The sequence below is a fragment of the Grus americana genome, chromosome 5 (genome assembly GCF_028858705.1).
Source record: "Grus americana isolate bGruAme1 chromosome 5, bGruAme1.mat, whole genome shotgun sequence".
NCBI classification, from domain to species: domain Eukaryota; kingdom Metazoa; phylum Chordata; class Aves; order Gruiformes; family Gruidae; genus Grus; species Grus americana.
Window position 1 is genome coordinate 29,994,884 of NC_072856.1, and position 13,939 is coordinate 30,008,822.

At 41.5% G+C, this 13,939-nt stretch overlaps 1 protein-coding gene across 2 annotated transcripts in view; it reads right to left on the minus strand.

Moving 5' to 3' along the window:
• Positions 1-13,939, minus strand: part of LOC129206792 (cytosolic phospholipase A2 epsilon-like) — a 35,914-nt gene that overhangs the window by 13,911 nt on the left and 8,064 nt on the right. For both annotated transcript variants that reach the window (XM_054826650.1, XM_054826649.1), the window contains 4 exons: positions 4,989-5,125; positions 1,369-1,500; positions 897-937; positions 408-450 (listed from right to left, as the gene is read on the minus strand). In XM_054826650.1, the coding sequence (XP_054682625.1) occupies positions 408-450; positions 897-937; positions 1,369-1,500; positions 4,989-5,125 (353 nt within the window). The remainder of the gene's footprint in view (positions 1-407; positions 451-896; positions 938-1,368; positions 1,501-4,988; positions 5,126-13,939) is intronic.

The window sequence follows — 13,939 nt, forward strand, 5'->3', positions numbered from 1 at the left end:
ACCTCCTCTGAACAGTGAGTTAGGGGCAGTTAAGAAAGCAACTTCCATATCACCCTATGAGGTGGGGAAAACAGGATGGCCCTGAGGGGGTCCCAAGAGAAGTCCCCAGAGGGAATGCCACAGAGGCAGTAAGTCAGCAAAAAAGAACTTCAGGCTTTGTCAAGAGGCTTGCTATCAGCTGCTGGTGGTGGACAGGTCTCTGGGTATCTCCACTGACTGTGTTCACTCCTTCCTAACACATCCTCCCACAGGGAGCAGCACAACAGGATGGCTGCCCGTGTGTGACCCCCCATCTCCCCCGCCTTCAGCCCTGCCTGCAGTGAGGTGTTGGGGCGCCTGCCAGATTCACCACTCATCACTAGCATGAAAATGAGAATGAACATAGAAGAGAAATAGTTTAAAATTACCACTAATACACCATTTGTGACAAGCTTCTCAGGAGGGACTGGACTGAAAGAGAAGGGGGAAAAAATGCAATCAGAACTAATATAACCTAAATACGTCCTTAAATGAACACCAAGGACTAACACTTTTCTTAAAGGTTGCCTTGTCCAGCATAGTCTCAAATATGTCACTGATTTTTAATTTTGGGAGACATCTGAAATGTGGCTTCCTTATTTTTTTAATGATAACGGTAAACAATAGTAGTAATAACACAGTGGCTGCAATTCATATTATCCTTCTCTCTCTTCCAGCAAATAATGGCATAAATTAGTATCCAGGATGATTCTCGGTAAATAAGGAACACAGTGTTTTAGCCAATATGCAACTAACTTGATAAACACCAGCTGTTGCTGTGATGCTGAGCGTTTTAAACTGTATTAAACTAAATGTTAGCATGTGTTTGCTCGCTTTTGCAAAGTACAGTTCTTCGGTCTCGTATGGGTTTTACTCACATGCTCTCTGATGCAAACTCAGCCTCCAGCATCTCTTGTGTCTGTAAAAGATTAATTCCTTATAAGCATTTGAATTATTTTTTCTTTCTCATTAGCTATGGTTGTCAATGATTATTCTGGCTCCTGAAACAGATCTTAAAATCACATTTCTCTCCTGCCCTAGGGTTTGCTAAGATGAGCGAAAGCAATCGAGTTAGAGTGGATAGTATTCTCCCTCCTTTGTTAACCGTCAGTCCTCAGGCTGGCTGCACTTGTCCATTCGGTAGTGAGGCAGAGTAAAATGGCCCAAGGTAGGGAGGTAAATCTTGTCCACTTTGCTGAATAAGGTTTGGAAGGTATTTTACAGGATACACAAAGTGCAAACCAATAGGAAATAAACCTTCCCACCTACAATTGCTTTACAAGAAGTTAATTCGGGGGTAATACCAAAAATTTATTTCCTTCCTGTGGCCAAGGCAGTTTTATTCCTTACCTTTGGATTTAGCTGAAAAGTCAAGCGAACAGTTTCTCCAAGCTGGATTTTAGCAACATCAAAGAGCACAGTGAAAAGGAGGTCATCTTTAGTCATCGCATTTTCATCATAGACTTTCAGCTCAAGAATATTCTGTGAACAGAGGTGCAGGATTAGAAACATTTCTATTTTGAGACCTTATGGAGGCACAAGATGACGTGCTCAGCATGTTAAGAAAAACAGGGAAAGGATGGGGAGAAGTCAGGGAGCATGCACAACCTTTTCATCCACACGGGGCTGAAGGATGATATTCTGAACCTGACATAGTTGAGTTTGTGGCTAATTTTCCCCTGCAGAGTAATTTAAATGACAAAGGCTAATTGAATCATTGACTGTGTAGCTTCCATACTGAAAACCATGTTTGACCTCTAATTTGTTTTGAGGTCACCACTTTTCCCTGAATTGTAGGAAAACATCTAGTGGTCAGGAGTTTATTGTTCTTGGTGAAGAAAAAAATAAAATCCTTGGATATAAGCAGTGGTTAAAATACGTTAAGAAAGCACCATATAACTACTGCATGGTTGCATAATTATATCTTGTAACGCATTAAACAGATCACATGGAAATAATTACCATGGAATTTACAGAAACTGATATGTTTTTGTTAAATTGGTGACAAAATGCACAGAAAGCAGCAGCAGAAAGGCCTATTTCCATTGGATTATATCCTACAGCTCTCAATCTCTCCTCTTCCTGCCTCCCACTGCACAAATCTCCTCCTCTCCCTCCTGCATCACCTGCCTGCTTGGATGGACAGGAGGGGCAACAGCCCCTGCTGTGCCTGGTTGGTAGCTGCACATGGGCTGGCTCAGAGGTGCCTCCCAGAGTGCTGAGCAAATTAACATTAACAGCTGTTTTCTCAGTGGGGAAATAATTCAGGCCTCTCTCCAGATATTCAGCAGCTCGTTTTCATGTAAATTACAGGGACCTCTTATCTCAGAGATTCTTACTTATCCATCAGATTTAACTGAAACTTGCTAAGAGGTTCAATGCTTTTCAAAGACACACAAATAGGCACATGGTCTCACATGCAAACACATGCACAAAAGCGAGTGAGCACATGAGCTTTGTTGCCTTAAAAGTTCATAATGAATCGCAGGAAGGGCCATAACTAAATCTGATAAGTGATTGAATATGCAAATATACTGAAGGGAAGATGATCCAGAATCCAAGTATTCAATTTTGACATCTATCAATTCTGTAAGAAACCATCAAATGAGCGCTGGCAAGCTGTAGTGAACTTGAGCTTGCAGTTTGCTGTCAGAAGGCAGAAAGGCTGCTGCCCTTTAAGGCCATATAAATGCATTACACTGTGCTTCAGGCAGAAAAACAATTCTGTTTGGGGCTGACGGGGTCAGCGGTGGGTTCCTGCCCACCACACTTTCTAAGATAAACATACCGACAAGAGGCAGAGAGAAGCAGCCACAGCAACTCGGTTTACAGGCCAGCCATAAATAGCCTGTAAAGGATTATGGAAGGTGATGGAGGGAATATGCTGAAAAGCTGTAGTTTATAGAAGGAAAGCTTACGCTGAAGAACAGATCAGTTTTCCTAGCTGTGATACTGCAACAGACTGTCCTTATTTGGCCAAAATGGCTGACATTTTCTTAGTGACCAACTGATTTGAAGTCCCTCAGTCACCCCCAGCTAGCCAGGAGGGGCATGCGCAGGGTGCTGGCTGGCTGCACCGCGGGGGTACGCTGTGCGAAGCAGCCGTGGCTCTCCGGGCAGTTCACTCTTTCTGCCCACTCCTGACAGAGGATGTGAGGGCAACATCGCTGGGAGCAGAGCCAGCACTCTGCAGTTCTGTGTGCCACCAGCTCCGGGCAGGGTGGCCCTCCTGGAGCTGGGGGAGTGCTGCCCACAGCGGCCCGGGAAGCCCTGCCTCGCCAGCTGTGCTTTGTCAGATGTTCATCAAAACAGACGCCTTTCAGTAAACACTCCTGTTCCTGATGGGAACCAGCCCGACATACCCAAACAAGTTTTTCTCTTCCACAGTGACAGTGTATTACATGATTTCACTGAGCTCTGGCTCCCATGATTTAGGAAGATGAATACCTCAATGATACACAAGACAGGCGAGGAGAAAATAACCAGACCAGCAGCCTCCGGCTCTGCTTAGAGGGTAATGAGCAGAACAATTGCAGCGTATGCGGAGAAACCTGTGAGACACTTCACTTTTAGTCTGTTGACCCCAGAGAGCAGCAAGGCAGCAGTGACGGACATGTCAGAGCACTTCGGTTGTCCCAAATCCCCAGGACACGTTTTGTGCAGCCCACACTGAAGCCACAGTGACCACTGCCACAATGTCACACTGAAAATTACTGGGGCTAATGCCAGGTGTCTCGTCTCCTACTGCAAACTTACTGCAAAGTAAACATACGGTCTTCCCAAATACTACTCCATGAAGGACTAGTTCAAGCAGCTTCCTGTGGCCAGGATATTTTTTTTTCAGCTGTTATGTGTGGTATTGCAGTTTGGAAAGACCTGTCAGCCACGAACCATTGCAAAGAGCAGATGTTCTGGTGCAAGAGTTGCAGATCAGTGGGTGTTTGTTCCCATGCTGCAATGTTTGTCCCTTGCCTTTTGCCTCCCTGATAAACCTGCAGGGCTCCGTGAAATTGTGCCTCACTGGTATTTTGAAAGAAGTTAGTATTTTTTTAGGTCTGCAGGGAAAGCACTGGATGTAGGCCACAGATGGGCAGATGTTTTAAAGCCGAAAGCCACACCAAACAGGACCGGTACCACCTAACTCTGCGGAAGGAAGCCTGAGAACTTGTGTCATGGGCAACTTCTGCAGACAAAGGCAAGAGAGATTGTTGACTGGACGCCCTGCGGTGTAGTAACATTTTTAGCTATTCTGAATGCTCTTTTGGAGGCATTTATCGGTGCTCAAGAGAGCCAGGGGACTGGCCTGCTGACTTGGCACTTGGCAGAAGTGCTCTTGTCCTGCTCTGCCACCAGCGCTTGGAAATGATGGGTGCGAGTTGTAAAGCAGAGCTCGATTGCCCCAGGTGTGAAGTAAGCTTGGCTTCCTTGGCCTATCACTGATCTTTGTGGACTCCTAGACTCTGATGTTGATCCTGTCTTTTGGAGAAGGTGATAGTAGGACTTGCAAACTTTCTTAAGCTCTAACATTTATCATCATGGTAAAAGCTCAGCTGGTCTTCTTTTGCAAATTTTAACTGCTGTTTTGTGATTTTTTTTTTTTTATTGCGGGTCGTTCCAAAGGAATAGTAAAAACATACAGCACTGTGATGCTTCCACTACTTAGCTCACATATGTCTTTTATACTGTTCAACTTACTCTGAAATTCTCACCTTTACTCTTGAAAAGCAGTGATTTAAAAAAAAAAAAAAAGTGAAAAGTCATAGAACATTATATGAACAGTTGTGAAATATCTTGGATATCTATTATATATCAGAAAATAAAATTTAATGTTGCTGCTGCATGCTAATCCACATCCCCTTACCCATATCCTTGTAGTCCCTGACACATATTTATTTTTATGGTACCCTACATATCGATCACACAATGAGATCTGTGCCCCAAAAGAAAAACAAATGCACTCTGCGTCTTACTTTTACTTGGCTCTGGATCCTGAAGTAAAATGTTTCATTCCACACTGGATCTTTGCAGTTCTTGACGGTTTTGGTCCGGACAGTCTCAGGGGAAGCAGTGGGCAAGGACAGGCTTACATAGCAATCAGTTTGACTAACTGTATTTGAAAAGATATATTGTAACTAACAAATTACTATAACCATCTTAGAGCATAGCCTTATAGCACTGTATAGACAGCAAGCTGCAAAAAAGAGATATTGTTTCTATTACTTTTCTTACAGGTCCTTATTCAATAGCACTGCTATTTGTTCCCTCTTGCAGGTGGGAGCTCTGGTCATTAGTGGAGATTCGAAGAAGCTACTGCAATAAAGACAACTGGTAAGAAAAAAATACACAGAGCTAGTTTTACTTAACAAACCTCATTATTGGTATGTCCCGTTTGTTGCAAATCAGCAGATTTCTGTGATGGAGAAGAAAAAGGTTTACATTTTAAGAGAACCTTTTTAAAGGGTAAAATACTTATTTAACCCTTTGAGCATTTAGACAAGAGTCTAACTTTGTCCTTTGCTCTTGAGAGGGGAACAGAAGAGCTAAAGAGGGTCTGGGTATGAAGGATCTTCCCCCTCCGGGCTGCTGCCCCCACATAGTTGTAGCCCAGTCCAGGTAATGAGCCGACTGTCTCACCCAACACGCGATCACATCCCTTCACCATCAGCAAATACGCAAAAACAGCAATGCACTTTTTTATCTTACTGATTTAAACTGAGCCTTGATAGTGAAGAAACTTCTGATTGCTGAGAAACGTGTTAATGTAACACAAGGTTGCACAGTTAGCTACAATTACGGCATTAAATCTTCGCAGTACACGGGGGCTACTTTGGGGTGGGGTCCCGGGAACTACCCCAGCCCCAAGCTGGGGCAAACAGCCTCCCAGCCGGGTGAGCACAGCTATACCCAGCACGGCCGCAGGGTGTTGACGAGTTGTCTCTGGGGGATTGCCAGAGTTTTCAGGTGAGGGGCAGGTTGGGTGTTTGCATGGCTGTGCAACTAACTTTCCTTTTGTGGGCTAACCTGATGCACGTAGATGTTTGGTGTTTAGGATTCTCTCTGATACTGCTAAGATGATGATGGGTTTTTTAGCAGGGAGCAGCACTGGGTACCTGCTCCTAAGTGCATAAAAGAGTTGATGTCTCATGAACCTGTGGTAGTAAACTGAAACCCTGAAAATGCAGTGAAGAGTGGTGAGACTCATTCCCTGTACTCCATCGTTCACCCTTTCCAGCCCTCCCATTTGGAGCAAATCTGCTGTCCTTCAGTCCTGTACACTGTTTGCACTTATTTTTGGACAATGGATATTTCTTTTGTCTGCTGGGCAACTACAGCTGTCTCTAATGTCTCCAGCTCTAACAACTTATTCTGTAATCACAGTAACAGGTCAGATTTGGGTATAATAACAGACAGTTTGGCACTGTGGGATACATGCTGAGAGGCAGCATGACCAAGTGGGTAATCTGCTGAAAAGGTCTCATGACATGTTGGCTCCAGTCCCAGCTCTGCTCCAGGCTGCTAAGTCACTCTGGGCAATTGCTTCCATTTAAATTTATCTTGCTTCTTTATCTGCATTTCCCCATCAATAAAACAGTGATAACAATCCTTTCCTCTTTTGTAATCTGCTTTGACATGCCATGATTAAAAGCACTGTACAAAAAAATAACTGCTGTTATTAATATTTCCACATGACCCACAAGAAGAGAGTGCCTTATCGGTAATTATGTTATTCTTTCACTACCAGTCTTTTGCTCTCATTCCACACTTTCTTTAAACTTGTGGTGTAACCCATGTGGCAATGAATAGGTGTTGCTTAAAGCAATTTGTGCAATCAGGTTATATATGATTTATCTTTCAAGTCTTCTGGTACTGTCTGAACATGAAACATCTTGTTTTTCAGCATGCATTTGATAGTTTCCCTCTTACTGTCCATAGCCGGGAAGAAATTACCTTAACCTCACAAATGCAGATGTCTATAATTCTAAAAAAAAAAAAAGTAATATTAGGATATTTTTAGACTTATTACTGCAATTTTAAAATACAGAATATTTGCAATGTACCTGTAGATAACAATTCATTGCTAAAGGAGGTGATAAAATAATTTTTTTAGCGCTCTCACCCCCAGTATTTTCTACAATTCTTCCATTGAATTTTTAACATTTGAAAAAGATAATATTAACTTTGCATAGTTACTTCCTTAGATGGTGGTGCCAGATAAGCAGGTAGAGTGAGAATATCTGTTTCTTCAGCAACTGTTCTGTCAGTTATGAACTACTGATATATGCGTGGTTTAGAGAATGCGTTCATTTATGGTCTGGGATATCTCCTTGTTGTACATACTAGCTATGAATCCTGATTTAGAAGACAGGCAGCCAATATTTTCAGAGTATCAAAGAAGCTCTAAACTTGTGACTTATAATCTTCTATCTAGGTAGAGTGGTGAAATCTCTGTTCAGTCCTTCATCCTCTCTGAACACAACAGACCTATAGCCAACTTCAAAAGTTAGTCCAGTCTTTAGCAAGGCTGTTCACCCTTAATAAGAGCACAAAACAAAGTCCCACAACCTGATGATCCACATGTAACACCAGCTCAGTTAGCAGCTGGTGAGGCCTCCATCTCAACATAGCCCAAGACAAGAATGCAGATAGAGACAAAGATGTTTGAATCTGAAAACAAGCAATTACAGCCAGGCCACTGCAGGAAGAATAACAAATTATACCTCCAGAACTATAATGTTGCAGGATTCATCTGATAACTTATATATACAACGCAGATTTAGATAAATTTTGGACCAGATCCTAAATACACGATGTTAAACATGAGTGCAGGTGATGAGATTTAGCACTGAGTCTCTTTGCATACACTCCCAGCCCTGGTCAGGAACAAGTGGATGCTCAGTTTTTCCCATGTTGTAGTTCTCTTCCCCTCTCTTCCTCCCTCCACTGTAAAAGGCTTTAAGTGTTACCACCTACTAAAATTAAACATGTCCAGACTGAAGAGGATTGACTTAGCCTGGCATATGAGAAAAAGCTGAAAGAATTGATTTTGCTAATTCAACAACAACAACAAAGACTGTCAAATAATGTGGTAATAGTCAGTTCTGTAATGACCAAATGATTGATATAAAGAGGACAATGATCTGTGACTCTGTGTGGCCAGAGGGAAATAAACAAAGACAAATATTAGAAAAACTGCTCCAGCTCCAAGAGAGATAGCTCTAGCAAGAGAGATTTTATAAACTTTCTAAGGTAACTCATTTCAGAGGGTATTGCTACCCAGATATGTATCAAAGAGGGACAGACAAGGTAAGCTTGATCCTGCTTCAGGAGAAGAGGACCAGCCTAGGTGAACCTGCAAGATGTCACATGGAATTGCTGTCACTTGATGCCCCTGTTTATGCTGGAAGGCAATAAACAGGATAATCATGTCATGTCAATTATATTGCATGGAAACCAACTAACCGGTCTCCCTGCCAGCCTTGACTGTCAGGGAAGGAAGTGATGGGACATCCTTACACTGTACACCAGCCCAAGAGATCAATTCCCAGATATCCGGGCGCTGTCTCCAAAACAATTGCAAACCTCCTTCTTTGACACATATAAAATAAGACTGTAAGTTTATTGGAAAAGTTGCCACCTTTCCTTTCCAAACACATACAGAGTCCAAGTAACAAGGCCTAAATCCATATCTAGAGCCTCTGTGTACCATCTCAATCGTCAAAAGGAAACCATGCAAAAAGCAACGCAATAGAATGCAGAGATGCCCACGGACAGGTGTGCTACAACTTCTCCCATCCATCCCAACTTCTCCATGAAGCAACATGGGATAAATTATATTGCCTAAGTGGCGTTTTGTGTACGTGTAGCTGTTCTTGGAAGATTTGTCCATGCTAACAGAAGCACAGATGTCATTAGATCAGCTTTATATATGCTCTCTTTTGGTAAGGTGGAACTAGAAATCATGTATTTCCATAGGTACACCTGTTTTTCGACTTTTCATAAGCATTGCTCTACTTCACTGTTCCAACTCTCAGAGTGTCAGCCGGCAGGTACAAAAAAGCCACATATTGTTGGCCAAGAGGAATCATCAAGAGGTCAGACTTCCTTCGTTCCACCTCAGACCCTCTTGCAGTCATACATGGTGCAATCTCACATCTATCACTGCAAAACATTTTTTAGAAAGTTCTTTCATTTCCACTTAAAATAAACTAGCTGGAAATTAGGTCTTGGCCAGACTGCTGATGCAGACACTGTGGGTAGTTAGAATTGCTGGGCATCTGAAGAAACCATTATCAGAGGGAAACATCATGGAAACAGCCTCAGAAACAGGCTGTAAGCAGTACACAGAAGTGCCTAATATTTCAAAGAAAACGGGAGTGGGAACAAAATCAATACCAGAAGCAGCTGAACCAACAAATCAACACTCACAAATTTTCTTTCTTCAGAAAGTGTTCCCACAAGAATGTTATTCACTCAGTAAGGGAATAGAAACAAAAATGCCTTTAATGTTTAGCTAAAACTAATATATTTTTTGCCTTCAGCATCATTATTTTGGCTTAGAAGTGCCTCTGACATGCTTTATAAAAACAGGTAGTTATGGTACTTTTTCTTGTATTCTCCTCCAGGACTTTTCTGAAAAAGCAGAACCAATACATCATGGGAGATGTAATCTTGTGTGGGAATTAAGACTAAGCTGCAGCACCGATGGTGCACTGCAGCAGTAATTCCAATGTGAATTTTTCAATTGAGACTCAGGGTTTTGAAACCAAAAACTGAATAAATTAACTTTCCAGCAGGGACACTTTCCAGGTATCTTTTCTTTCAAGTAAAATTTGGTACTGAATGGGAAGCCACCAAAAAGCTGTAACTCAATATGATAGTGAGGACAAGGTCAGCTGACTGGCATGAGGTGTTCTCCTTTCACTGTGCTTAACGTATCTAAAAAACAGAAAATATGTGCAAATATGATGAGTGAGGTTAAAAATATCCCAAAGTCTCACTTACAGGAAGCTGCTAGCACTGATAATACATAGGAGTTTACTGTAGATGCCATACACATAAATAAAAATAGATACCTGTAGAGGTTCTTTGTTTTTTATGGTGAGGATGGAAGAGTTATGCCTAAGGAGACAACATGGAAATAATAAGGCACATTGTTATAACCAAGTAACAAAAGTAGGGTGCAATAAGTCACCTCATTCCCTCACAGGATGGTTTTCAGCAGCCAATATGAAGGTAAAGACTTCGATGCTGATGAATTAATTTGGTAAGAAATATTCCATAACATAGCAGGACAACTCACTGGAAGCAAGAGTGTTTATACCACATTGTAAATGGGCCTTTGTGTGCCCAAGAATTCAGCCCAGGGTCTGTAAATGTCAGTCACCATTTTGTGAACTAAATTTTGGACCTACAGGGCATAACACACAGGTGAAGATTACAGTTTGATTGTTTTGGTTTATTTGTTAAGGAGAGAGTTCAGTCAGCCTGGATTAAAAGCTTACATTACAGCAATGGTTCATCCTGACGTAAATATATGACTTGGATGCATTGCCAACATGCGCTTTGCTTTTGGCAGTCAAGTCTTCACATTTTATATGACATTTCTACAAAGACGTCACACCATCAGATTCTTTTACATCAAAGTAAGCCACAGATAAACACACAGCCTCCAGACTGTCTTTTACCACAAGACTACAACTAATCCTATTTTCACAGTGAAATTAAATGAGCTCATGTTCTGGCTGGAGTCCTCCAGGACTCCCAACTGATCCTGCAGTCTACAGAAACTTTCCTTTGAGTAAGATTGAATGAAGACATTAGGAATAGATATATCTGACTTACAAGGAACATTTATACCCAAGACGTCTTTTGTCTAGTTTTCATTCCTGAACTGAAAGGAAAGTCTTTAAAAAAGGGTGTCAATATTGGTCCTGAACAAATAGGAAAAGATGAATGCCTTTGCCAGGCAGACATTCAAAAAGATTGCCAATTTAATAGCAGAATATGATGCAAGCACCAGCACCAACATTTGTGAGTAAATCTTACTTTTAACCTTCACTGACTACTACTTCACCTACTACTGCAGCGCTACTTTATTGGCTCCTGCTGAGGATACAGTCATACAAAGTGCCCTGGAGAGAAGCCATAGTCTCACATGGACACTCTCACGTGTCTTTTCAGCAATGCAAACTATCACAGCCATGTTAAACCTAGCCTCTCTACTTTACATTGGCCTCCCACATAATAGCAAATCACATCTGGGTTCTTGGTCCTTATCTACAAGGTAATCAATGTCCTTGATTTAAGAAAAAGGTTGCCTGAAGCTCCTCTCTGGAGACCATCACTGATAAAGGTCCTCAAGCTTTATGAATCTTGCCTGTGGGCAAGGCTTTCCCTGGCAGTGCTCTGAGTCTTCAGAATAGACCTCCACAGGGACTAAGATATAACAGAGGCTTTATCACATTGTGCTTTTAGTGTACAGCTCGGCTCAGCAGCACTCATCTAGACACGTGTGAAAGAGCCCAACGAGAGCACAGATGCATAAAACAGAACAGGTTTTTGCTCGGAGGGTACAGGAAAGAATGAATCACTGATTACAGATATCAGTCACACGGCTTAATGCATAATCGGGTGAACTGCAGATATGACTGTCTTGATGAAACTGGAACAACCAGAACAGAACTCGAACAGATTCTGCAGGTTCTTTAACAGTATATAAGAAAATCTTTTGGGAATCAATGAACAAAAATGCATTTAAATGTATTTTTCACAAAAAAAATTCCAAAGATGAGAAGTTGTGCCGCCTTCTCCTCATCATAGGAATACCTCAAAATCCTGAAGCAATCCTGCAATAATTAAATGTCTGTATCAATCTTCATATTCTTTATGAATTTCTTTGAACATCCCAGATAACCACTAATAGTCCTGTAAACACAGATCTGCTGATATTCAATTTGTGGTTACTGTTTAGTGTCAACCAAAGTATACTTTGGTCTTAAACTCAATACATTGTTGTGCAATAGTAAGAAGGATATAGAGTAAAAGATGGTCCTTATCAGGGATGATCAAAACACCAAGGTACAGTAACTTTTAAGATGTGGGAGACTCTAAGCATGGGAAAAGGCAATGCTCAGCTTAGTTTCGTAAGTGGTGAGAAGGTGTTACACAGCTCAGCCCAAGGAAATTTGTAAATATAGAAAGCCTATTCAGAAATCAAAGCACATACTTATCTGTTGATAACTGCTGAAGTTGCTTACATACGTTTGAAAGAAACTGCATGCTAGTCTCATGCTATCTGTGCTCTTTCTTATCACAGCACTTCATGAAATGTGTCTCAACTCTTGCAGAAACATTCATCCAGGCTGGCAGGAATTTTCCAAGTGCAAACGAGAAAGTCGCATCCTGAGCAGAGTCTGCCCCTGCCTTTTAACTCTGCAGAGGAGTGAAGGGTCATGAATCGCTGCACAGACCTGGGTCCTCTCAAAGCACCATGTGGTTCTACATTGCTGCCATCATTACCTATTCATTCCATCCTCTCTTCTCCACCCAAGCTTCACCCTTGCTCATTTCCATCGCCTTCACCCTTTTCAAATTTGTTTTAAAACAGATTTTGACATTTTAAAAAATTGTAAAACATTTTAAAAACTGTTTCAACCACTTGTTAACTAGAAGTCTCCTCTCAACAAGAGCATAATGAAGTCTACTACAAACATGTAGTAACATCACAAAAGTCTTTAAAGATCATCCCTGTTCAATGAAGGACAACAGCTGCAATACCACCTGTGCTGGTACGGTATTAGAGTACAGTAGCTGCTCTCACTTTTGCCTTTGAGGCAGAGATGAGCCTAACATTTATCTAAGGTTGTTTATGCCTTTTACCAGTCCTTCAGCCAGTAAACTGTTCATTCTCCTAATGCCCCTGTGGGGCTCCTAATGCCCTTGCTGCATTCCTTGCTTTAGAGATGAGGAACTAAGGTGTGAGGAAACTCATCTTCTCCAAGGTTGCACCAAGAGTCTGGAGTAAGTCATGAGGGAATATCACACATAATACCTTTAGCCACCAGAATAGCTTTCTGGTTTTGCACAGAGAAGTACGCAGAAGCCATCATGGCTGACAGAAGCAGCATGCGTATCTACGTACAAATCATTGATACCTAGCAGTAGAGATGCAATTATTTCCGTAGATGTAGGGAGGTGCCCTGACCAAGATCTCTAAACAAATAACATATTAATGAGCTCCTTGATTATACATAGCATTGGCCTTTCTGGTGGTAGCTTATGACAATATGAAGGCACAGCACAGGCTTTTTGTCTCCACACTTCTTACCACGTATACAATACGAGTTGCATACAATGCAATATACACTATGCTCTATACCATAGACTCCATTATTGCATTTCTGCCAACAATACATTAAAGACTTGAGAATGGGGAAAAGCTTGAAATAATCTCTTAGACTAGAGAACACAAAATGAGTGATCTGAGGGAAACTAGGTTCTTGTATGTGTGTAGGTGGTGGCAATGAACTGAGGAAGAGTGGGAGCAGAGTTGGGTAACATGAGTGGATAAAACCAAACAAAAGACTGAATGGAAAGGAGAAGAGGTTATTAACAACTGCAACTGTGAAGTTGATTCATCATATTCATTGAGATTATCCATTAATTCATTATTCATATTACTAACTGTGGTTTTGACTTTGTTATTATAAACATCAATCAGGACCAGGGCTCCATTTTGACATGTACCTTAGCGGTTATGCAATTAGCTCTTGATCTTGATCTAACCAGGTTACAATTACAGTAAGAAAAGCCCTGCTTCAGGATATGACATCACAGGGAGGAGCTTCTGGTGATTAACAGTTGCTTTTATACCTGTTTATTTCAGTTTCTTAACCAGTGAGGAAATCCTTGTTTACAGGCC